Raw genomic sequence first — 25,244 nt, 5'->3', positions numbered from 1 at the left:
ATCACAAGGTCAGGAGATCGAGACCATCCTGGCTAACACGGTGAGACCCCGTCTCTAGTAAAAAATACAAAAAACTAGCCAGGCGAGGTGGCGGGCGCCTGTACTCCCAGCTACTCCGGAGGCTGAGGCAGGAGAATGGCATGAACCCGGGTGGCGGAGCTTGCAGTGACCTGAGATCCGGCCACAGCACTCCAGCCTGGGCGACAGAGCAAGACTCCGTCTCAAAAAAAAAAAAAAAGAGAGATTGTTAAATGTCAAAAACTGACTGTTGTGAGGCAGTATTTGACAGTAAAAATGCTACCCTTTGTGGGTGTAAATTGGAGTTCACAGTGCTCCCTGAGCTCTGGGGCCCTGTTGACAGCCAGCAAGATGAGTTGTGAGGCCCTTGCCAACATGCTGATGCCAGCCTGTGGCATGCTCGTCTGGAGTAGGGTGCTGCCTTCTTGCAGAGAGGTGGCAGGATGGAAGGAGAGCAGCAGAGCTCCATGAGGATGCCACTGCAGGGCTGCAGGGTTCTGTCGCCCTGCCCTCCCACCCCCGCCACTGACTCCTGGACTCTGCTGTCCAGCAGATAGCACCCATGAGGACCATGCTGAACCATGAGGTCACTTGGGTTAATTGAGACTGGGAATGTTAAGCCCACCATTGGCAGCCAGTCCTTGTTAATTCATAATGTGCTCCTACTGCCACATCTCTAACGGAGTTGCTTATTTTATTGAAAGATAGGGACTCAAGGTGTTCATTACATTGCACCTGACATTTCTCAGGAGTGAGATTAATAATAACTAGATTCTTCAAGGCCCTCTCAGCATGGGAGGGAGAGATTCTTCAAGGACCTCGCAGCATGAAAAGTGTGATCCCCATTTCAGCCTGTATGAGATGAACACACAAGGAAAGAAGTGGCCAGCGGTAGGAATCATGAAAGGCCTTCTCAAGCAAGTGACCACTGTGGTGGGCCTTTCCCCAGAGAAGCTAGGACCTTTGTTTTAAAAGACATTGTAAGGCTGGGTGTAGTGGCTCACACCTGTTATCCCAACACATTGGGAGGCTGAAGCAGGAGGATCACTTGAGCTCAGGAGTTCAAGACCAGCCAGGGCAACATAGTGAGACCTCCTTTCTACAAAAAATAAACAAAATTAGCCGGGCATGGTGCCGCACACCTGTCCTAGTTGCCTGGGAAACTGAGGTGGGAGGAGGACTTGAGCCCAGGAGGTCAAGACTGCAGTGAGGGCCGGGCGCGGTGGCTCAAGCCTGTAATCCCAGCACTTTGGGAGGCCGAGGCGGGTGGATCACGAGGTCAGGAGATCGAGACCATCCTGGCTAACATAGTGAAACCCCGTCTCTACTAAAAATACAAAAAAGTAGCCGGGCGAGGTGGCGGGCGCCTGTAGTCCCAGCTACTCGGAGGCTGAGGCAGGAGAATGGCGTGAACCTGGGAGGTGGAGCTTGCAGTGAGCCGAGATCGCGCCACTGTACTCCAGCCTGGGTGACACAGCGCGAGACTCCATCTCAAAAAAAAAAAAAAAAAAAAAAGACTGCAGTGAAGCATGATCACACCACTGCATCCAGCTTGGGAGCTTGGGTTGAGAGTGAGACCCTGTCTCAAAAAAAAAAAAAAAAAAAAAAACCTTGTAAAAGATGAGAAGGTTGTGACCCAAACAAACCCCATTATGTAGATGCAGCCACTGCTGTTGTCAGCAGAGAAGTCTTTCTGTGCAGACATACTTCTCGCCGTGCACACACACTTCTGTATTAGAGGATGGGCTTTTTGCTTCAAAAAATTTGGATGGGTCTGTGGTCTTTGACCTTCAAGGATGAGGTGCAGCTGAGGCGATACTAAGGGTGGCTTCGGACAGCGCCAGAGGTCTGTGCATCCAAGTGGCCTAGTGAGGACGCTGGTGGAGACATGGGTTGCCAGACGCTACTCTAGCTGCTGCTGCTCAGAGCACTGGTTCTGCTAGGGGGCCGAGCGGGCTTGGCACAGGCAGCAGGTGTATGCAGATAGAGCGGCTGGTGGCATCGGGTGCAGAGGTTGAAGGTGCAGGTCTATGTGAGGCAGGGGAGGAGCATGGGCAGAACAGGCTGCAGCTGTGGTCAGTGCAGGGAGGCCTGTGAATGCCGATGGGAGAATTCCGCCGTTCTCTTCAAATCAGTGGCGTGCTGGTTGAAAGCTTGTGCAGGTGTCTTGCAGGTGTGTTAGTTGAAAGCTTGATCTAGGTCAGGGATGTGCATGGGAGAATACAGTCACGGTTTCTCAGTTGGTTTCTGTTTGGGTCAGTAAAGCCCCTTCCTCATCCCTCTTTTCCGCTTATCACTAGAGACAGAAACTTAAAAACCATGGTTTCAGGCTGCCAAAAACCCCAAAACAGAACAACAGCAAAGTAAGACATGTTGGACAAGTTTGGTCTAGGTGCTGTAAAGCCAGCCTCGGCTTAGGCAGTCTGGGCAGGATCGCAGGCATCCTGGCAGAATGAACTGTACCTGCTGGTAGACTGAAGTCTGTGTCTCTTGGTGAACTTTCCCGCCTCGTCCCATGGCAGTTAGTTGGGATATAAGAAGCAGCTGTGTGGGGGACAGGCGCTTTTTCTGTTGTTGTTTGGGTTTTTTTTTTTGTTTTTTTCTTTGAGACAGAGTCTCACTCTGTTGCCCAGGCTGGAGTGCAGTGGCGCGATCTCAGCTCATGCAACCTCCACCACAGGGGTTCAAGTAATTCTCCCACCTCAGCCTCCTGAGTAGCTGGGATTACAGGCACCCGCCATGATGCCCGGCTAATTTTTGTATTTTTAATAGAGACGTGGTGTCACCATGTTGGCCAGGCTGATCCTGACCTCAGGTGATCCACCCGCTTTGGCCTCCCAAAGTGCTGGGATTACAGGCATCAGCCACTGCACGGCGGGGGGACAGGTTTTAATGGCTTTGTGGCCATAATCATAAAGTGAAATGTGCCTCGTGGCTCATGTCCGAGTTGCTGAGCATATACTTTGAGACCAGAGTGGGTGGGTACAAGTGTCTTCTACATAGCAAAAGACGGACCAGAAGCTTGGAAAGGTAATGCTATGATAGCATCAGACAAACCTTAAGGAGGTGTGGGTGAGCCGTGGGCAAGTGAGCAGCAGCACTGTGTTTGGGACACTTGGCGGGGGGTGCATTTAGGTATTTTCCTGAAACCTTATCTGTTGCCTAGTCACAGCACACCGAGCTCATTTCAGGCAGGACTGGCATGTTCAGGATTTTCACGCAGAGCTCATTCGTTAGCATCGAGGCTGTCCGTGGAGCTGCAGCTTTAATTTGCTCTATGATAACGAGAGGTGCCTCTGGGTGGATAAATGTGGGCTCCAAGTGGGTGCTGCTGGGCGGTCTTCTGAACAAGAAGTTGGCTGGGGTGGGGGTGGGGGCTTAGTTTCCAGCTCAGGTGAGGCAAGGAAGCCTCAGTTCTGAGAACCTGGACCAACTGTAGAAAACTGCCGCTGAGCAAGACCCGATGGCCCCCTTCTTGCTCTGGCTCTCGGTTCATGAATGCACTGGCTCCTGTCTCTGGTGGGTGCATTGGCAGGTGACCCCGCACGCTGGGCCTCAGACTCTGGAGCTGCGTGGGGTCTTGGCATCGGAACCCAGCATCAAGGACTCTCCTAGTTCTCTGTAAAATGATCTTGTCTGTGCGTGTGTTTCTCAAACCCCTTTCCCTTTTTCTTTTTCTTGTCATTGTTATTAGTATTTCTACTCTGGAATCTGTAATGAGCACATTTGTATTGCCATAGAGAAATTTGGCTAATTTTTTTTTCTTCTTGATTTCCTTAGAAATCCTAAGTAATGCACTGAAGAGAGGAGAAATCATTGCAAAGCAGGGAGGAGGTAGGAACCACTTAGTTTGATGTTTTGTTATTTTAGAACAGGCCGTTATCACGGGGGACCGTAGAGCTTAGTGGTGAGAAGTGCGGGCTCTGACACAGACTGCCCGGGGTGGGAGAAGCTCTGCCTCTTTCTAGCTGTGTGACTTTTGGCAAGTCACCGAACCTCTCTGTTTCTCGTAGCACTCATTTGTAAAATGGGGGATTCCTCGGGGATGCCGTGGAGAGCGAATACATGTGAGAGTGCTTCCGCATGTGCTGTGTACAGGCCGGCCATCCTCACTGTTAGAGTACCTCTCATTTGGGGGTTTTGTTTTCCACATTATAAATTCCTGAAAGTAAGTATTTTTTCCTTAGACTTGATAAGACTGAAAGTACACCACCCAACATATAATGTACTCAACAGGAAATAGATACAGGTACTCAATAGGAAAATATGAAGAAAGTATGGTCTGAAGCCCCATCGCCCAGTGATGACTGCTAGAAACATTTTGTTCTGAATCTTTCTTTCATACACAGTTTTATGAATACTGAGAACAAAATGTACTTTTTGAGTATTTTTGAAGACAGAGTTTCGCTCTGTCGCCCAGGCTGGAGTGCCGTGGCGCAGTCTCGGCTCACTGCAGCCTTGACTTCCCAGGCCTAAGCGATTCTCCCACTTTAGCCTCCCAAGTAGCTGGCACTACAGGCGCATGCCACTTGGCTTGGCTGATTTTTTGATTTTTTGTAGAGATGGCATTTTGACAGGTTATCCAGGCTTATCTCAAACTCCTGGCCTCAGTTGAACTGCACACCTCCAGAGTGCTGGGATGACAGATGTGAGCCGCCACACCCGGCCCGAATGTACTTTTTCAGCCTGATTTTCCCTCTGAGTGTCTTGGCATCTCACCTCCTGACATCTGTGTTGGGCTGGCTCTGGAGCTCCACACCGGCACCATTTCCTCCCAGTCTTTTGCTTCTGTTGGCATTGGGAGTTGCCCTGCCTCATTTCTTTCTTTTTTTTTTTTTTTTGGAGACAGAGTCTCACCCTGTCGCCCAGGCTAGAGTGCAGTGGCACGATCTCAGCTCACTCTAACCTCCGTCTCCCGGGTTCAAGCGATTCTCCTGCCTCAGCCTTCTGACTAGCTGGGACTAAGGCGCTCGCCACCATGCCCAGCTAATTTTTGCAGTTTTAGTAGAGATTGGGTTTCACCATGTTGGCCAGGCTGGTCTCGATCTCCTCACCTTGTTCCGCCCGCCTCAGCCTCCCAAAGTGCTGGGATTACAGGCATGAGCCACCACATCCAGCCGCCCCACCTCATTTCTGATGCCTTTGGGCAAAGTGCCCATTCTCGCTAGGTTCCTTATACTGTGGGGAAGTTCTGAGACGTCTCCCCTCTGAAAGTCACACATTCTTAAAGTTGGGCCTGCTTTTTGTCTCTCAGTGTGCTGCTCTGCAGCTAAGGAAGCAGGCACGGAGCAACAGAGAGACTTGTCTGTGGTCAGTTATAGAGCCAATTAGAGAAACTGCTGAGTTTCCTCTTGAATTGGTATTTTTGACTAGGCTGCTTGGATTAGTCACAGGCTGGCTCTGGGCTGATGGCCACTCTCAGAGGCAAATGACAGGGTTTCGGGGAGGAGCCCCAAGCTAGGCATGTGGAAAGGGGTGGCCTTGCTGATGGAGCCAGACCCTTGCTTTCCAGAGTTGCAAGCGCTACGGGTGGGGGGTCCCTTTGTTCTGCTGGCTGACCCCCAGCTGCCACCAGAGCCCACTCTGCAGTTCCATCAACATCTTCTTTCCAAAGCCGGCAGATCATTTGGTTTCCCTAATAATAAGGTCCCCAGAAGTGGCCAGTTGTGTGCATTTGTACACAGAGGATCTCTCGGTGTGTGTTTTTTGACCTCTGCTTGATGGTGTGGCCGAAAATCCTTCTCTGTGCCCTGGAAGCGCTGAGGAAACGCAGCCAGAGTGGCCCCCAGCAGAGCATCCGAGAGGGACAGGCTGGGAGGGGAAGGTGGGAGTAACTTGGACTTGTCTCCACGTAACTCCTGTTCATTACCCTGGGTGGCCTTCTGAGTAGGGGGTGTCCTTGCCTCCCCCTGGAGCGTTTCTCAGTGTCTGCTGATGGAGAAACCTCAGAGGTCTCAGGAATTGACATCCATGGTTCACAAAGCTTGTCACAGACACTAGCACCTCACAGACACACATACAGGGGTGTTCTTTAGAAGTTGTGTTACGGAAATCTCACCTGTGGCATAGAGCAGAGAGAATGCTGGGAGGCCCTCATGAGTCCATCACCCAGCTGTAGCTGTTGTCAACATTTGAGGGGTGTCTTAACGGTAAATTATGGTGGGCCTTTACCCCGATCCATGCCCATGAGCTGAAGTGGTCTGGCGTGTTGTGCACACGCATACTTAAGTTCTTGACACCAACCTGTGTTTTGTGTCCCTGTTTCAGGTGGAGGTGGAGGAAGCGTCCCTGGGATCGAGAGGATGGGTCCTGGCATTGACCGCCTCGGGGGTGCCGGCATGGAGCGCATGGGCGCAGGCCTGGGCCACGGCATGGATCGCGTGGGCTCCGAGATCGAGCGCATGGGCCTGGTCATGGACCGCATGGGCTCTGTGGAGCGCATGGGCTCCGGCATTGAGCGCATGGGCCCGCTGGGCCTTGACCACATGGCGTCCAGCATCGAGCGCATGGGCCAGACGATGGAGCGCATCGGCTCAGGCGTGGAGCGCATGGGTGCCGGCATGGGCTTCGGCCTTGAGCGCATGGCCGCTCCCATCGACCGTGTGGGCCAGACCATTGAGCGCATGGGCTCTGGCGTGGAGCGCATGGGCCCTGCCATTGAGCGCATGGGCCTGAGCATGGAGCGCATGGTGCCCGCAGGTATGGGGGCTGGCCTGGAGCGCATGGGCCCCGTGATGGATCGCATGGCCACCGGCCTGGAGCGCATGGGCGCCAACAACCTGGAGCGGATGGGCCTGGAGCGCATGGGCGCCAACAGCCTCGAGCGCATGGGCCTGGAGCGCATGGGTGCCAACAGCCTCGAGCGCATGGGCCCCGCCATGGGCCCGGCCCTGGGCGCTGGCATTGAGCGCATGGGCCTGGCCATGGGTGGCGGTGGCGGTGCCAGCTTTGACCGTGCCATCGAGATGGAGCGTGGCAACTTTGGAGGAAGCTTCGCAGGCTCCTTTGGTGGAGCTGGAGGCCATGCTCCTGGGGTGGCCAGGAAGGCCTGCCAGATATTTGTGAGAAATGTAAGTGGCTCTTGGGGGAACTTCTTGGTGGTGGTGAGCATGAGGGGACAGGGGAGACAAAGATCAGCAGGATGAAGTCAGAGGTGGCGCCCTCCAAAGAGGACCACATCTCCTTGCTCCTGTCCCAAACGTTTTATGCTAGTGGGACAAGTAAGGAATGTGAGAACTGTAGGTTCTGGAAGAGCCTGGGCTTCTCCACTGTGCTAGAATATGGAGCAGACTCTGAGCTCAGAGACTGCAGTTTCTGATTGCTTGGCTTGAAGAGGCACTGTGTCTTGCACAATGATCCAGGGAAAGAAGTGGCTGTAACGGAATTATTTTCCCCAGCTCAGCCACTCTTAGCCACTATTTAGTGACTGTGGGCTGCGCACCACAGGCCCAAGCGTCCCATCCTGCACAGTGCTCCCACAGTCTGAGCCCCAGGGAGGGAGCTGGCTGTGCCACTTCACAGCCTTGTCCCACGTGGACCTATTAGTTCCCTGCTGATCGTCTCAGTCTGAAGAGCAGCCAGCTTCTTGGTGTAGTAAGAAATCTAGCGTAGCCCTCAGAGTCAGCTGCAAGGCGTGCCTTAGGATTTGGTTTAATCACACATCAGTCTCCCTTTTTTCCTTCCTCCTTAGCTCCCATTCGATTTCACATGGAAGATGCTGAAGGACAAATTCAACGAGTGTGGTAAGTGTTGGGAACGGCTTTCTAGGTGCCTCCCTCATGCTTACTGGTGATGCAGCCAAGTCAGCAGCAAAGCCTCCCTCCCAGCCCCTCCATCGGCTCAGGACCCATGGCCTTGCCATTGTTCTGCCCACGCCAGTGCTCAGGCAGGTTGTTGAGTGTCCTGTGATGTGTCGCACGTTTTTCACCTGTGTTCTCATTTCATCCTAATTTCCTTTTTTCTTCCTTTTTGAGGCTTTTGAAACAAGGTAGTAGTGTCCCCATTTCACAGATGAGTCAGTCTTCTCAGGTCACCTGGCTTCTAGGTGGCAACGCTAAATAAAAACATCCTAGACGAGGTCGCTTTCCCCTTAGCACAGCTGGTTCAGGGCCTCGGAGAGAACACCTAGCCCAGCAGGTGCCATGGGGAGGCGCTGCAGGCTCTGGGCACACAGCAGCTCCTGTGAGGATGAGGCTAAGGTCTCCTGGTTTCCTGGCACATCCTGCTGCTCTTCTGGAGGGCTCCCTCTGTGGCTGAAAGCAAGTTGTCTTCCTTCCCTGCCCTCCAGAGTGAGCCTCCGCCCCTCATGCACCACCTCTGTTCTTTTTAGCTAGAGGGGCCTGAGCTAGAGGACCGGGCGGCTGCTTCCGCACTGCCCTCCCACTTCCTGTTTCAGCAGTGGCTCTGATTTCACCACCATTGCTGCTTCTCCATGGTTCTTGGGGCAAGCCGTTGAGTCACGACATGCCTCTTTGCCCCGTTCTTTACCTCTTTCCCCACTCCTGAGTTTCTACGTTGTAGCTAGGCCAGTGGGATCACAGCATCCCCAACCCCCACTTTTGCAATGCCTGGAGGCGCCCTGTACCTTCAAGAGGAAGTCCAGACTCACAAGCCTCTTGAAGATTTGGTCCCATCCTCCTCCATCTCCCTCCTGTCCCAGAACCTGAGCGGCAAGTGCTGCACGTGTCCCGCAGTGCTCTTGTGTGAGCCATTACTGGCAAGTCTTTCTGGTGAATTTCTGTGTAAGAACTTTCCCCTGAGGACCCCTCCACCCAACCTGCCCTGGGCCCTCTCAGGCAGAGTTCCTGCCTCTGGCATTGTGGCCCTAGCACCTTTGGCACTCCTGGAGTAGAGCCTTTGTCCTCTAGGGCTCTGACCTGTTTCCGCAGAGTTGACACATATCTGGATGCTTAACAGGTGCTCAGATGAATAAGTGAAACCTGCTGGCTTTCATTTGGACAGTACAGACGTGTCCATTGGATTGCGGATGGCTTTGTAACCAGGGGCGGTGGCGTATCAGAAATGAACACTTTGTAAAATATATAGCCAACTTTCTGCCTAGAAAGCTGGCTTTACTCGGCGCCCTCTTCTTTGAACTTTGTGAAGCATCAAGGCGTGCATTGAATCCTCTAGGAAGGCTTTTCATGGGGCAGGGGCAGGCTCTGTTAGCAGAAGAATGGCAGTGTGGCCAAGGGCCTAGTCACTGGTTCCCACCGTTGTATTCTGAGCCTTTGTGCTCCAGATATCAGGTCGTCTCTGGTTCTTGGGGGCAAGCCGTTGAGGCGGATTTTTTACTCTGTCCACCAAAATCTAACAATCGGGACTGAATGGAGCCCAGACAGGCTGAGCTCTGGGTTTGCCTGACAAGTGTGGTCTCTTCCCTCCCTGTCCCAGGCCACGTGCTGTATGCCGACATCAAGATGGAGAATGGGAAGTCCAAGGGGTGTGGTGTGGTTAAGTTCGAGTCGCCAGAGGTGGCCGAGAGAGCCTGCCGGATGATGAACGGCATGAAGCTGAGTGGCCGAGAGATTGACGTTCGAATTGATAGAAACGCTTAAGCAGTTGCCTTTTTTAAACATCGATACGAGACCTCTGAATTTGTATTTTTTCTTGTTAACCATTTTAATTTGTTGGCTGGATGTATAAAGATGTTTAAAAAATTCAGTTGCTTTTTGGGGTAATTTGAATTACTTTTTTAATGACTGGGGTTCCATTTGACTGTTTGCATTGAGATTGCAATGTGCGCAATTTTTTTTGTAGTTGTGGCATCTTGTTGACATCGAATATGACTTTGATAATAAATACCGGTTCCTGAAAACAGCCTGCTTGTGTGTGCTGTGTGGGCAACCACCCGAGGTGTGGGGAGCTGGGGTCACTCGAGCTTCCAGTCCAAGGAACAGGGATCTCATCCCCTCTCCTGCTTGTCTGAGGCCCCAGGGGTGAGTGCCTGCCCACAGACTGGGGGAGACTCTTCCCTGGAAACTGCCTTCCTGTGGGCTGTAATCCGTGGGCTGATAATGGAGCATTTGGTTGTTTAGAGCCTCCCGAGGCCAGGCGCAGTGGTTCGTGCCTGTAATCTGGGAGGAGGGCACCTGTAGTCCCAGCTACTCAGGAGGCTGAGGCAGGAGAATTGCTTGAACCCAGGAGGCAGAGGTTGCAGTGAGCGAGATCTCGCCACTGCACTCCAGCATGGGCAAGAGTGAGACTCTGTCTCAAAAATGAAGAAAAGCCTCCTGAAAGCCATCCTGTCTCCCTGTTACGAGGTTAACACCCTGGGGCACAGACCCTGCCTCAGTCGGGCTTGTTCTCTGGCATATTTTTCCCCTGCTGAAACAGACCAAACTGTGTGCCACCTTCCACCCATGTTCAGTCCTACCAGAGGGTCAAGCCAAATCTGATATCTGGGCTCTGTCAGAATTGGGTATAGGCCCCACCCTTTACCCCCGTGAAGCACCCTCAGGATCCGCTCAGGCCAAGCAGGTGTGCGTCCCCGGCAAAGAGGCCTGCCTGCTGCTCGTCTGTTGCCTGTGGAGGGACACGTCCTGCCTGGCTGCCCTGGCTGGCAGCACATGGGGTTCTGATCACCAGGAGCCCCCCTTGCTCACCAGCTTCTTGCCACCCTTTTCTCCCTTGCTTTTATCCCTGAGGTGTGAGACTGTGGCAGGGTGACCCCAGACACACCCCCTTTTCTGTTTGGTCAGGGGGTTCCCGTGCCTTTGCTCCACTCTGCCAATCAGGAGGGAAGGAAAAGACAAGAAGCAGGGACTGCTTTAAACGGACTTTATGTGGCCAGGCACAAGCCCGGGCAGCTCTGTGACTCTCCCGCGCTGGGTTCCAGGGCTCCTGGGTGAGCGGGCGCTGGGCTGGCCGGCTGTCCTTGCCCCATGCCTACTGGCCTTACCGTCCCAGGGGAAGTGGCTGGTTTTCCAGGGGGTCTGCCGAGGAAGCGTGACTTCCATGGACCCCTCTCCCCAGATGCCCAATAGTGAGCAGCTCCCCAGGGGAATCGCCAGGGTCCCTCCAGCCCACCCAGAGTGTCCACGTACCGCAGAAGTCGACATCATCATACACCTCCGTCTCCCTGGCAGAGCACAGCTGGGTCAGCAAGGGGCACTGTGGCTCATTCCCCGTACCCCACCCTTCCCCCCACAGTCAGGGCTGGTACTTACAGGGGCAGGAGCGCTATTCTCGGCACGTAGCCATCTGTGAAGAGAGTGGGCATGGTGGGTTCTGAGGCCCAGGGTGGTGGGGGTGCCTCCTGGGGCTGCGGGGCCAGGCGCACTCACATTTGCCCTTGGGGTCCCGGCACAGCATCTCCTCATTGCTGGTGAACTCGATCACCTCCAGGATCTCCCCGCGCCGGATCCCGAGGTGCTTGCCGCCCCCACGGCGCGTCTTGGCATTGGGGTCAATCATCATCTTCGTGTGAACCACGATCTCCCCTTCAAACTGGGGCGCGAGATGTTATGGCCTCTGCTCGTGCTGCTGCCCTCGGGCCCCTGTCTTCTTTCTGAGCCTGGGATCTGTGGGGCCCGGGTCTCCACCCTGCCAGGACTCCTGCTTAACTCGGAGGCCTCACCTTGAACTTCTTCCGGAACTCCCTCTCGGCCTTCTCTGCTTTCCTCAGCTGCTTCTGCAACTTTGGGTCCATGGGTGGCAACTGCTGTGGCTGGGGATCCTTCTTCCTGATACCCCCCACCAAGGAATTGTGTGCTCGTGAGCAAGGTGTGCTCCTCTGGGGGTTCCTGGAGCTTGCCCCCCCATCCGCCCGCCCCCTCTGCCCATGGTACCTGAGTGCTGAGTCTTGTGGTGGCCTCCTGGTGACTTGCTGAACTGAGGGTGCTTCATCTGGGGACAGTCAGGACTCCGAGTCAAGGCAGGGCCCGCCAGCTCAGCCTTTACCCTGGTAGCTGTTTTTTGTTTTTGTGTTTTTGCTTGAGATGAAGTCTCGCTCTGTCACCCAGGCTGGAGTGCAATGGCACGCTCTCAGCCCACTGCAACCTCTGCCTCCTGGGTTCAAGCGATTCTCCTACCCCAGCCTCCTGAGTAGCGGGGATTACAGGTGCCCATCACCACAGCTGGCTGATTTTTGTATTTTTAATACAGACAGGTTTCACTATGTTGGCCAGGCTGGTCTTGAACTCCTGGCCTCAAGCAGTCTGCGGGTCTTGGCCTCCTAAAAGTGCTGGGATTATAGGCGTGAGCCACTGCACCTGGCTGGTGGCTGGATCTTGAGTGAGGCCTCCCTGTGTCAGTTCCAAGGACTCCCCAGATCCCACCAGGTCCCCCCCCAAACCTCTCCCTGCCCACCTTCCGCAAGCTTTTCTCAGGGGTCACGAGTTTTTCTGGATTGCCTTCCATTCCCTTAACTCCTACATGCTCAGCATGGTGGGAACTGCTGGGCCATGCTCCTCATGTCAGTCCTCTCAGCAACCTTGTTCATGCCAGTAGACGCCACTGTCATGCCCAACTTGTCCGTGAGGAAATAAAGGCTCAGAGAGGTCAAGCAAACTGCCCAAGGTCACCCAGCTTGTAAATGGCAGAGGCAGGATTTATGCGTAGGCTTCGAGGCCATTTCACTTCTGCCTCCTAGGTCAAATTGGGTCTAGGGTTCTTTTTTATTTTTTGAGACAGAGTTTTGCTCTTGTTGCCCAGGCTAGAGTGTGCAATGGCGTGATCTCAGCTCACTGCAACCTCCACCTCCTGGGTTCCAGCGATTCTCCTGTCTCAGCATCCTGAGTAGCTGGGATTACAAGCACCCACTGCCACGCCCAGCTGATTTTTGTATTTTTAGTAGAGATGAGGTTTCGTCATGTGGGCCAGGCTGGTCTCTAACTCCTGACCTCAGGTGATGCCCCTGCCTTGGCCTCCCAAAGTGCTGGGATTACGGCCTGAGCCACTGCGCCCAGTGGGTTCTAGGGTCCTACTGTAATGAGATTTGGGTGAAAAACTAAGGAGAAAGGAGGATGAGGAGAGGCTGGCCCATGAGTACAAAGTTACACTTAGGAGAAAGAAATCGGGTGTTCCATTGCACAGTAGGGCAATGATAGTTGACAGTAAAATATTGTGGCTGGGTACGGTGGCTCACGCCTGTAATCCCAGCACTTTGGGATGCCAAGGCGGGCAGATCACTTGAGGTCAGGAGTTCAACAGCAACCTGGCCAACATGGTGAAACCCCGTCTCTACAAAAAATACAAAAATTAGATGGGCATGGTGGTGGGCACCTATAATCCCAGCTACTCAGGAGGCTGAGGCAGGAGAATCGCTGGAACCCAGGAGGCGGAGGTTGCAGTGAGCCAAGATGGTGCCGCTGCACTCCAGCCTGGGCGACAGACCAGGACCCTGTCTCAAAATAATAAATAAAAATAATTTTTAAAAGATGCTGCAAGGCCGGGCGCGGTGGCTCAAGCCTGTAATCCCAGCACTTTGGGAGGCCGAGACGGGCGGATCACGAGGTCAGGAGATCGAGACCATCCTGGCGAACACGGTGAAACCCCATCTCTACTAAAAAATACAAAAAAACTAGCCGGGCGAGGCGGCGGGCGCCTGTGGTCCCAGCTACTCGGGAGGCTGAGGCAGGAGAATGGCGTAAACCCGGGGGGCGGAGCTTGCAGTGAGCTGAGATCCGGCCACTGCACTCCAGCCCGGGCACAGAGCCAGACTCCGTCTCAAAAAAAAAAAAAAAAGATGCTGCTGGGGTGAGCGTCCTGGACTAGTGACTCATGGACTGAGGGGTCTCCCATGGTGCCAGCCTCCCTGTGCCACTTCCTGGCAAATGACCAGGTTCCCAAGTCAGAGCCCTGCTGGCCAAGGGATTGGCTTCAGGCGGGAGCCGCAGGGACCCCGGTGAGTGAAAGATCTAGAACCCAGAGTCCCAGTGTGTCCTTTCCAAATGGCTCAAAGCATCCCTCCGGACATTGCAGGCCTGTAGTCCCTCCAGGCAGCCCAAGGAGCGGCACCTGGATTGTGCCCGCCAGATACCAGGCGTGGCCATCCACAGTCTCACCCGGAACACACAGCCCCTCCAGCTGCTCCTGCCTCTCAGAGGCTTCCCTGGCCATGAGCAGTCACTCCACCAGGAGCGAACCTGATCTTGGCACTCCAGGTTTCTGCAAACCCGCCACATCAGAGCACCTCTTGGCACCACCATGCAGGCAGCCCCGGTTCATCCACAGCTGACCCTGAGCAGGCCTCTGCCCACGTTCCCCGCATGGCCTGCTCAGATCCTGGGAAAGGCCAGGCTCTCCCCACCTGCAGAGGAGCCGCCACCTCTGCAGTGGAGCTGCCACTGCTCCAAGTAAGGCAGACAGTGGGAGAGGAGAGTCCAGAGTCCTGGCCCCAAGAGATCTAAGTTGCCTTTGAGAAGCTGCACCCACAGGGAGAAGCCCACGCCACTCCTGAGAAGCGGGAGATCGAGGGAAGTGGGACCTTTTTTTCTTTTTCTTGAGACAGGGTCTCATTCTGTTGTTGCCCAGGCTGGAGTGCAGAGATGCAATCTCGGCTCACTGCATCTTAGAAAACGGATGATGCGAGGCCGGGCAGGGTGGCTCACGCCTGTAATCCCAGCATTTCAGGAGGCCAGGGTGGGAGGATCACCTGAGGTTGGGAGTTCCAGACAAGCCTAACCAACATGGAGAAACCCTGTCTCTACTAAAAATACAAAGTTAGCCAGGCGTGGTGGTGCATGCCTGTAGTCCCAGCTACTCGGGAGGCAGAGGCAGGAGAATCGCTTGAATCCAGGAGGCGGAGATTGCAGTGAACCGAGATTGCACCACTGCACTGCAGCCTGGGCAAGAAGAACCAAACTCTGCCTCAAAAAGAAAAACAAAAAAAACCAAAATGGGTGATGCGGCCAGGCACGGTGGCTCATGCCTATAATCCCTCCATCTCCTGGGTTCAAGCGATCCTCCCACCTCAGCCTCTCCAGTAGCTGGGACAACAGGCATGCAACACCACACCCAGCTAATTTTTGTATTTTTAGTAGAGATGGGGTTTCACCATGTTGGCCAGGCTGGTCTCGAACTCGCAACTTCAACTGATCCACCCGCCTCCGCCTCCCAGAGTGCTGGGATTACAGGCGTGAGCCACTGCGCCCAGCCCCTTTTTTCTTTTTTCATATCAGAATCTCGAATGACTGGCAAGGAAAGGGAAGAAGGTTGTCTGGTGACAGGAACAATGGGCCAAGGGTGGGGATTGTATGAAATTTGGGGAGAGGGAGATGCTCCTAGCCTCAGAAGAGGTGGGGCATTCCAGCAGGGCTGCTGGGAGTGGCCGGAGGCAGGCTGTCACTAGCCCAGGCTCTCAGCAGCCCTCCTCCTGACCATCTGCATCCCCAAGGGTGGCCCCCAGACCCAAGCCACAGAGCCTCCCCTGGAACGGAAGCAGGAGGGGCCCCATCAGGAAGCTGTGTGCTCACAGGAAGGTGTTGCAAACAGCTCCGGGAGAAAGCCCAGGAGAAGCAGAGGGAGCCTCTCTGCCCCAGGCCCTCTGAGGCTGCAGGGAGAGCAGGAGCATCTTAGAGGCTCAGGCTCAGGCTCCTGCTGAAAGCCCTGCCACAGATCCAGCTCGTGGACCGGCTGTGCAAGCCAGGGCAAGCCCCTTCCCAGAACCTCAACCTTGCGTATCTATTTTTCTTTTTTTTTTTTTTTTATTGAGACGGAGTCTCGCTCTGTCACCAGGCTGGAGTGCAGTGGCGGATCTCAGCTCACTGCAAGCTCCGCCTCCCGGGTTACGCCATTTCCTGCTTCAGCCTCCCGAGTAGCTGGAACTACAGGCCCGCCACCTCGCACAGCTAGTTTTTTTGTATTTTTAGTAGAGACGGGGTTTCTGGGTTAGCCAAGTGGTCTCGATCTCCTGACCTCGTGATCTGCCCGTCTCGGCCTCCCAAAGTGCTGGGATTACAGGCAGGCTTCCTCGCCCGGCCTCTTTTTCAATTGAGACAGCCCGCGAGGTCTCACTCCTGTCACCAGGCTTAGTGCGAGGTGGTGCCATGTTGGCTCACTGCAACCTCCGCCTCCCGGGTTCAAGGAATTCTCCAACCTCAGCCTCCTGAGTAGCTGGGATTACAGGTGTGTGGCACCATGCCCGACTAATTTTTTTTTTTTTTTTTGAGATGGAGTCTCACTCTGTTGCCCAGGCTGGAGTCCAGTGGCGTGATCTTGGCTCACTGCAACCCTTTCTTCCCAGGTTCATGTGATTCTCCTGCCTCACCCTCCCAAGTAGCTGGGACTACAAGCGTGCACCACCACGCCCAGCTAATTTTTGTATTTTTAGTAGAGATGGGGTTTCTCCATGTTGTCCAGGCTGGTCTTGAACTCCTGACCTCAGGTGGTCCACCCGCCTTGGCCTCCCAAAGTGCTGGGATTACAGCCATGAGCCACCATGACTGGCCCCGGCTAATTTTTGTATTTTTAGTAGAGACAGGTTTTTGCCATGTTGGCCAGGCTGGTCTGGAACTCCTGACCTCAAGTCATCTGCCTGCCTGGAACTCCCAAAGTGCTGGGATTATAGGTGTGAGCCGCCACGCCCAGCCAACCTTGTGCATCTGTGAAATAGGGATGCATTGCCTTGCTGCCTTATGGGGATTTGGGAGTGGAGGATACAGATTTAGGGACATGCAGGCAAGGTGCTTGCCTGGAAGCTGCTTGTGTTTTCACGAAGGCATTAACTTTGGAGCTGGGCAGGAGGTACGGGCCTGCTCCCTACTCACCCAGCACAGACTTCTTTTTTTTTTTTTTTTTTTTTTTGAGACTGAGTCTGGCTCTGCCGCCCAGGCTGGAGTGCAGTGGCCGGATCTCAGCTCACTGCAAGCTCCGCCTCCCGGGTTTACGCCATTTTCCTGCTTCAGCCTCCCGAGTAGCTGGAACTACAGGCACCCGCCACCTCGCCCGGCTAGTTTTTTGTATTTTTTAGTAGAGACGGGGTTTCACCGTGTTAGCCAGGATGGTCTTGATCTCCTGACCTTGTGATCCGCCCGTCTCAGCCTCCCAAAGTGCTGGGATTACAGGCTTGAGCCACCGCGCCCGGCCTCCAGCACAGATTTCTAAGAAACCCTCGGCAGCCTCCCTCCCCTGCCACTGCCACACCTGCCTCCAGGCCACACGTCCCTCCTGAGTTTCAGGCCCAAGTTCTGCCTGGACATCCCCTCAGCTACCTTGAACACAACAGGTCTAAATGAATCAGGCCGGATGTCGTGGCTCATGCCTGTAATCCCAGCACTTTGTCAGGAGTTCAAGGCCAGCCTGGCCAATGTGGTGAAACCCCAGCTCTACTAAAAATACAAAAATTAAGCCGGGTGCGGTGGCTCAAGCCTGTAATCCCAGCACTTTGGGAGGCCGAGGCGGGTGGATCACGAGGTCAGGAGATCGAGACCATCCTGGCTAACATGGTGAAACCCCGTCTCTATTAAAAATACAAAAAACTAGCCGGGCGTGGTGGCGGGCGCCTGTAGTCCCAGCTACTCGGGAGGCTGAGGCAGGAGAATGGCGTAAACTCGGGAGGCGGAGCTTGCAGTGAGCCGAGATCGGGCCACTGCACCCCAGCCTGGGTGACACAGCGAGACTCTGTCTCAAAAAAAAAAAAAAAAAAAAATACAAAAATTAACTAGGCGTGGTGGTGGGCGCCTGTAATCCCAGCTACTTGAGAGGCTGAGGCAGGAGAATCGCTTGAATCCAAGAGGCAGAGGTTGCAGTGAGCCGAGATGGCACCACTGCACTCCAGCCTGGGCAAGATTATGTCTCCAAAAAATAAAAAAAAAATAAGGCCAGGCGCGGTGGCTCATGACTGTAACCCCAGCACTTTGGGAGGTTAAGGTGGAAGGATCATTTGAGGTCAGGAGCTCGAGACTGGCCTGGCCAACATGGTGAAACCCCATCACTACTAAAAATACAAAAATTAGCTGGGCTTAGTGGCGCGTGCCTGTAATCCCAGCTACTCCAGAGGGTGGGACAGGAGAATCTCTTGAACATGGAAGGTGGAGGTTGCAGTTAGCCAAGATCGCAGCACTGCGGTCCAGTCTGGGCGACAGAGTGAGCCTCCATCATAAACAAAAAAACAAATACATAAATCAATTAATTAAATAAATAAGGGCTGGGCGCGGTGGCTCATGCCTGTAATCCCAGCACTTTGGGGGGCCAAGGTGGACAGATCACGAGGTTAGGAGATCGAGACCACGGTGAAACCCCGTCTCTACTAAAAATACAAAAAATTAGCCTGGCGTGGTGGTGGGCACCTGTAGACCCAGCTACTTGGGAAGCTGACACAGGAGAATGGCATGAACCTGGGAGGTGGAGGTTGCAGTGAGCTGAGATCGCACCACTACACTCCAGCCTGGGTGACAGAGTAAGACTCCGTCTCAAATAAATAAATAAATGGATGGGCCGGGCGCGGTGGCTCAACCCTGTAATCCCAGCACTTTGGGAGGCCGAGGCGGGTGGATCACGAGGTCAGGAGATCGAGACCATCCTGGCTAACATGGTGAAACCCCGTCTCTACTAAAAATACAAAAAACTAGCCGGGCGTGGTGGCGGGCGCCTGTAGTCCCAGCTACTCGGAGGCTGAGGCAGGAGAATGGCGTAAACCCGGGAGGTGGAGCTTGCAGTGAGCCGAGATCGTGCCACTGCACTCCAGCCTGGGTGACACAGCGAGACTCCGTCTCAAAAAAAAAAAAAATAAAATAAAAAATAAATAAATGGATGGATGGATGGATGGATGGATGGATGAATGGAACCTAACATCTTGTCGTCAACCCAGGAGCGGCTCTGTCATGACCTTGGATACTAGGCTTGAAACTTCCCTGCTTTATATACCACCAAGTCCTGGTTTGTTTTTTTTTTTTTTTTTTTGAGACAGGGTGTCTGCTGCCCAGGCTGGAGTACAGTGGTGCAGTCACAGCCTCACTGCAATCTTGACCTCCTGGACCTAAGCAATCCTCTTGTCTCAGCATCCCAAATAGCTGGGACTACAGATGCTTGTCACCACGCCTGGCTGATTTTTAAATTTTTTTGTAGAGATGAGGTCTTGCTCTGTGGCCCAGGCTGGTCTGGAATCTTGGGCTTATGGGATCCTCCTGCCTTGGCCTCCCAAAGCCCTGGGATTGGCTCAAATGATCTTCCTGCCTCGGGATCCCAATGTGCTGGGATTATAGGCATCAGCCACCGCACCCGGCCTGATGCTTGCTTTTGATTACTGGATTCGCCCACTGCTCCCACGCCTCCTGCTGCCAGCCTGGGCCACACCTTTGCCTACAACAGCCTTCTCAGTGGCCCTTGGCCTCTGGGCTCCCCTCATGTAGTTCCACCCAGCAGGAGCCAGCAGGTCCTAAAATGTTACTTGCTCTTACACCAGGAGCATGGCAGAAAATGCCCTTGCCCCGAATGTTTTGCAGGGACTCGGGCAGGCCACCAACAAACCTCTGCCCTTGGGGCTGGGGCTGGAGTCATCTCTGGGTTCCACGTCGTCATACAGCTCGTAGATCTCATCTGGGATCCTGCGGGGATACCTGAGATGAGGCCTCTTTTTTTTTTTTTTTTTTTTTTTTTTGAGATGGAGTTTTGCTCTGTCACCCAGGCTGGAGTGCAGGGGCGTGATCTTGGCTCACAGCAGCCTCCGCCTCCCAGGTTCAAGCGATTCTCCTGCCTCAGCCTCCCGAGTAGGTGGGATTACAGGTGCCCCCCACCACGCCTAGCTAATTTTTTTTTTTTCTTCTGAGATGGAGTTTTGCTCTTGCTGCCCAGGCTGGAATGCAATGGCATGATCTTGGCTCACTGCAACCTCCGCCTCCCAGGTTCAAGCAATTCTCCTGCCTCAGCCTCCCGAGCAGCTGGGATTACAGGCATGCGCCAGCACGCCCAGCTAATTTTGTATTTTTAGTAGAGACGGGGTTTCACCATGTAGCCCAGGCTGGTCTTGACCTCTGACCTTAGGTGATTGGCCTGCCTCGGCCTCCCAAAGTGCTGGGATTACAGGCGTGAGTCACTGCTCCCGGCCGAGATGAGGCCCCTTTGAGCCCCACAATCTGCACCCACCCCAGCTTCCTCCCCACACTCACGGCGGGATGTCTTCAGGCTGTCGGGCCTGGAAGTGGAGCGCAGCGGCCGAGCGGGTCCTCCGTAGATCTGTGGGGTAGAGAGTGCAGCAGGGAGGCCGGTAGTGCCTGGGATCTCAGCCCCGCCTCCTGCCGGTGTCGCCCGCCCTCACCCACCTGTGGATGCTGCAGAGCGTCTCCGAAAGCTCTGCATATCCACGGGGCCCGGGGGCAGCGGAGGCTTGGCTGGAGGGGGTCCCAGGCTGCTGACAGCGGGCAGAGGCCTCCGCCGGGGTGGATGGCTGGGTCTGAGGCCTGGCCTGGCCCCTCCACTGTGAATAAGGCCTCCTGACCTCCAGCGGGGTGTCCCAGCAAGTCCAAACCCAGGGCTGAGCGGGTGCCGGGAGCTGGAGCCGGCCACAGCCGCAGGCAGTGAGCTCTCGGAAGCGGAGCTGGGGAGTAGAGGCTTTCGAGGGAGATCACCGAAGAACTCAGGCTGCGGGTGTCTCTTGAGGACAGCGTTGGGTTCAGGCTGTGAGAACTTGCGGGGTGGCCCCCGGCGGTCCGGCTGCAGCAACTTCCTGGGGAGGGAGTTGAACTCGGGCTCCGAGGAGGTCCTGGGGAGGCCGCCCAGCTCGGGCTGCGGGGGCTTCTTGGAGAGCGCTTTGAATTCGGCGGGCCGCGGCCTCTTGGGAAGCACGCTGACTTCGGGCTCTGAGGAGGTCCTGGTGAGGTCCCCAAGCTCCGGCTGCGGAGGCTTCTTGGGAAAGTCACTCAGCGGAGGCTGGGAGGCCTTTTTGGGAAAGGCGCTGGAGTCGTGCTTCGGCTCAGCGGACTGAGGCTTCCAGAGAGGAGTCTGAGCCGCCTCGCTGAACTCGGGCTGCGGCACGGACTTCTTAGGGAGGCCATCCGCCTGAGGCTGTGGGGGCTTTCTGGGGTGCACACTGAACTCGGGCTGCACCGGCTTCTTGGGAATGCTACTGAAGTTGGGCTTCGGGGAGTGGGGGAGGGACTCAGTGGCCTCAGGCTTCCAGGGCGGTGTCTGAGGGACGTCACTGGACTCAGGCTGCGGCAGGGACGTCTTAGGGAGGCTACCGACCTGAGGCTGTGGGGGCTTTTTGGGGTGCATGTTGACCTCAGGCTGCGCGGGCTTCTTGGGAAAGGTACTGAACTCAGGCTGCGGGGGCTTTGGGGTAGCCTCACTGGCCTCGGGCTGCCAGAGCTTCCTGGGGAATGCATTGGATTTGGGTTCAGATGGGGGTCCGGCGGGGTGACTGAGCTCGTCGGACTGCTGGGGTTTCCGGACAGGTGTGGCTGGGCCCGCAGCCAGGCTCCTCTCACAGGCCTCACCGCATCTCAGGCTGCGGGGGCTTCCTTGGAAATGGAGTGGCCTCCAGCTGGGGGAACTTCTTGGAGACCTCACTGAACTCCAGTTTGGATGGCTTCTTGGGGAGGTCAGCAGTATGCATGGAGGCTTCTTGGGGAGGTCAGTGAACCTGTATGCATGGAGGCTTCTTGGGAGGTCAGTGAACTCATAGGGCGTATGGAGGCTTCTTGGGGAGGTCAGTGAACTCAGGTGGCGGAGGCTTCTTGGGGAGGTCAGTGAACTCAGGCGGCGGAGGCTTCTTGGGGAGGTCAGTGAACTCAGGTGGCGGAGGCTCTTGGGGAGGTCAGTGAACTCAGGCGGCGGGGGTTTCTTGGGAAGATCAGTGACCTCAGGCGGCGGGGGTTTCTTGAGGTGCTGGCTTAGCTCGGGCTGGGGGAACTTCTTGAGTCTACTGAACTCAGGCTTTGGGGGTTTTTTGGGCAGGTCGCTGGGCTCCGGCTGAGAGGCCTGGAATTTTGCTTTGATGCTCCGGAAGTCCTGATGGCTCTCCTAGGAGACACACAGCCAATGGGGCAGGGGCTCAAACACACAGAAGGGGCATGGAAGGGAGGGACTGGGGACCCTCAGGCACAGCCCACAACCACCACCCCTGCACCCAGGCCCCATCAGCCCTCGGCTCTCTTTCTGAGGAGCCCCCATTGATCCTAGGATCCTGGAGCCCACACCCCTCCCTACTTCTCCATTTAGTGCTGATTCCACACCCAACCTCCTCTAGCAGGAGTGGAACTCCTGACATCCCTCCTGCAGCCTCCAGTCCCACAGCCCTCCCCGCATGGGTGGTACCCCAACCCCCCAGCATCCTTGACCCCCTCGTTCTTTCACCCCCACACTGCATGTCTCCAGTCTCATTCCATTGCCCAGGCTGGAGTGCAGTGGTGTAATCACAGCTCACTGCAGCCTCCAACTCTTGGGCTCCAATGATCCCCCAGCCTCCCGAGTAGCTGGGATTACAGGCTTGAGCCGCCACGCCCAGGCCTGGAGTCCCTTCTGTGCTAATTTCAAAACACATCCGGAATCCAACCACTTCTCACTGCCTTCACCGTTGTCACCCCAGGAGGTAGTGGGAGGCAGCGTCTGCCCTCCCCCAACCAACTGCCTGGATTATTCTAACAAGCCCTTCCCCAGTCACTGCCTACCCCCCTCCCTGGTCAGTTCCCCCCATGGCAGCGGGAGGGAGAAGCCTGTTGAGCCCTGCGTCTGTTTGTGTCTCTCTGCTCAAAACCCAGCAATGCTTCCTCATGTCCCTGTAGTTCAAGCTAAATGCCTCATAAAGGCCTGGGCGAACCAGCCTCCCCACCTAGCCACCTCCTCCTCCCTGCACCCTGAACACTTCCCTCTGACCTCGGGGCCTCTGCCCTGTCCCTGACCCAGGACATGTCCCTGCACTACCTGGTTCTCTCCTCTTCCTCCTCCCAGTCTCTGTTCTCATATTTCCTTATTAGAGAGGCTGTCTGAGGCCACCCTATTTTATTTGTTTATTTTTACTTTTTTGAGATGGAGTCTTGCTCTGTCACCCAGACTGGAGTGCAATCCGTGATCTTGGCTCACTGCAATCTCCGCTTCCCAGGTTCAAATGATTCTCATGCCTCAACCGTCTGAGTATCTGGGATGACAGGCACCCGCCACCACGCCTGGCTAACTTTGTATTTTTACTAGAGACAGGGTTTCACCATGTTGGCCAGGCTTGTCTCAAACTCCTGACCTCAGGTGACCACCCGCCTTGGCCTCCCAAAGTACTGGGATTACAGGTGTGAGCCACTGTGCCCGGCCTGGATCACCCTATTTTTCTTTCTTTTTTCTTTTCTTTTTTTTTTTTTTTGAGATGGAGTCTCACTCTGTCCCCAGGTTGGAGTGCAGTGGCGAAATCTCAACTCACTGCAACCTCCGCCTCCTGGGTTCAAGCGATTCTCCTGCCTCAGTGTCCTGAGTAGCTGGGATCACAGGTGTCTGCCACGACGCCCGGCTAATATTTTTTGTATTTTTAATGGAGACGGGGTTTTACCATGTTGGCCAGGCTGGTCTCAAACTCCTGACCTCAAGTGATCCGCCCACCTCAGCCTCCCAAAGTGCTGGGATTGCAAGGCATGAGACATCACACCTGGCCTAGACCACCTTATTTTAAAGGGATCACCCCATCCCACTACTGCCCTGTGCAGTCAGCATACATGATTTTCCCCATCGTACCCACCCCATGTATCATACTATTTTACATTGCTTTTAATGTGTCTTGAAAAATTTTTTTTTTTTTGTCTCTCTATACTGCAACTTCCCCCAGTTCCTCAGCCTCTGCAACGCAGAGACTTGGCTCATTCATTCATTGCTATCTTCCCAGGGCCTGGAACATAGTAGGTGCTCAGTAAATATTTGCTGAACTAAACAATATTTAGGCGGCACAAAGACAGTCATGTACTCAGACTGACCATCAGGAAAACACAGAGACGCCTGGAGACGGCTATGCAGTCCCTCTCACACCGTCTCCGACATGCGGGCTGATGGTCAGGAATGCGCACAGTTGACAGTGCCTGAGAGGACCGGTGCGGACACCATTGGCACATGTGCCATCTCCTGCACACCCAGCTGTCCCAGCTGCCCTCCTAGCTGGCCCGGCAACCACTGCCCACAGATGTAGGCAGATTCACAAGGAGGCCAGGCCTCCTTGGCCCTACAAACGCCCCCTTCACCTGTGGTCGAGGAGACTGGGGGAGGGCAAGGGCAGAAGCGTGTGGCCTTTACCTCCTGTGTGTACCTCACTTTCCCCATCCAGAGGACCAGAGACCAGGAGTGCTCCTTGAAAAGGCAGCGATTCCCACCTGGGGCCTGAAGTGCCCCTGCCGAAGCCCCCAGTGGTTTGAAGGAAGTGCTCCCGGGTGACCACAAGGCTAGATAAGTCAGGGTTAGCAGGTCACAACTTGGGTGACTGGTCGGGGGAGGGCCATGACCCACTTTGTCACCCCACAGGAAAGCACTGCTCTCACCCCAGCTGCCCGTTCCCACATTGCTGCTCATGTTGACCTAGGGAGACGGGAGACGTCCCCCCGGGTAGTCCCATCTGTCCCCCTCGCAGTCCCAATCTGAGCCTGAGCCCCCAGGAGCCCGCGCTGTCCTGGGGTGTGCCTGGCGGCCTCCTACCTCGGGTCCTTTTTGCTGACCCTTCCCGTTTCCCAGATGTCTTTCGCAGCGCCCCCTGCCCCTCCACAGGTGGATCCTATCCTCCAGGGAACACCTGGGTCCCTTGCTTCCCGGCTATCGAGGCACAGGCCTCTCTCCGTACTCACCATGGCTGCAGGCAGGTGATGGGCCACGGGATGAGTGGGACCCGAGCTGGGGCCGCTGCCTTCAGGAAGTGACTGTGGCTTCTGCTCCACGGCCAGCACACAGGGTGGGGGCTGCTGGAGGTGGGGCGGGGGAGGGCAGAGGAGGAAGGGAAGGAGGTGGGGAGGCTCCAATCTGTCTCCAGATCCTGCCAGCCACTTCTTTTTTTTTGAGACTGAGTCTTGCTCTGTCGCCCAGGCTGGAGTGCCATGGTGCCATCTCGGCTCACTGCAACTTCTGCCTCCCGGGTTCAGGCAATTCTCTTGTATCAACCTCCTGAGTAGCTGCGATTATAGGCACGCACCACCACTCCTGGCTATGTTTTGTATCTTTAGTAGAGAAGAGGTTTCACTGTGTTGGGCAGGCTGGTCTCAAACTCCTGAGCTCAAGGGATCAGTCCGCCTTGGCCTCCCAAAGTGCTGGGATTACAGGCGTGAGCCACTGCGCCTGGCCCCTCCCGGGCACTTCTATTTCCCTTGAATTCCTGGCCTGCCTGCTACTGT

The 25,244-nt window shown here is 55.1% G+C and overlaps 2 protein-coding genes across 11 annotated transcripts in view; one reads left to right on the top strand and one right to left on the bottom strand.

Annotated features, from left to right (window-relative positions):
- The window catches only part of HNRNPM (heterogeneous nuclear ribonucleoprotein M), a 44,390-nt gene extending 34,555 nt beyond the window's left edge, over positions 1-9,835 (top strand). For 7 of the 10 annotated variants that reach the window (XM_009193374.4, XM_009193369.4, XM_009193377.4 and 4 more), the window contains 4 exons: positions 3,799-3,852; positions 6,286-7,088; positions 7,709-7,760; positions 9,412-9,835. In XM_009193374.4, coding sequence (XP_009191638.2) covers positions 3,799-3,852; positions 6,286-7,088; positions 7,709-7,760; positions 9,412-9,575 — 1,073 coding nt within the window. In that variant the 3' untranslated portion in view covers positions 9,576-9,835. The remainder of the gene's footprint in view (positions 1-3,798; positions 3,853-6,285; positions 7,089-7,708; positions 7,761-9,411) is intronic. The other 3 variants (XM_009193376.4, XM_009193373.4, XM_009193371.4) reach the window with 1 other exon arrangement.
- A 948-nt stretch (positions 9,836-10,783) lies between these two features.
- PRAM1 (PML-RARA regulated adaptor molecule 1) lies at positions 10,784-24,992 on the bottom strand (the record flags this gene model as incomplete). Its single annotated transcript, XM_031659992.1, is given in 14 exon segments — positions 10,784-10,952; positions 11,064-11,098; positions 11,187-11,220; positions 11,304-11,466; positions 11,597-11,702; positions 11,808-11,865; positions 19,429-19,505; positions 20,067-20,133; positions 20,220-21,393; positions 21,395-21,510; positions 21,513-21,585; positions 21,587-21,702; positions 21,705-21,918; positions 24,705-24,992. Coding segments are annotated over 14 exon segments (2,559 nt in total), but the record flags the coding sequence as incomplete, so codon positions are not given.
- Between the last annotated feature and the right edge of the window lie 252 nt (positions 24,993-25,244).

This window comes from Papio anubis, chromosome 20 (genome assembly GCF_008728515.1).
Source record: "Papio anubis isolate 15944 chromosome 20, Panubis1.0, whole genome shotgun sequence".
NCBI classification, from domain to species: domain Eukaryota; kingdom Metazoa; phylum Chordata; class Mammalia; order Primates; family Cercopithecidae; genus Papio; species Papio anubis.
This window is presented reverse-complemented; position numbering and strand designations above follow the sequence as displayed.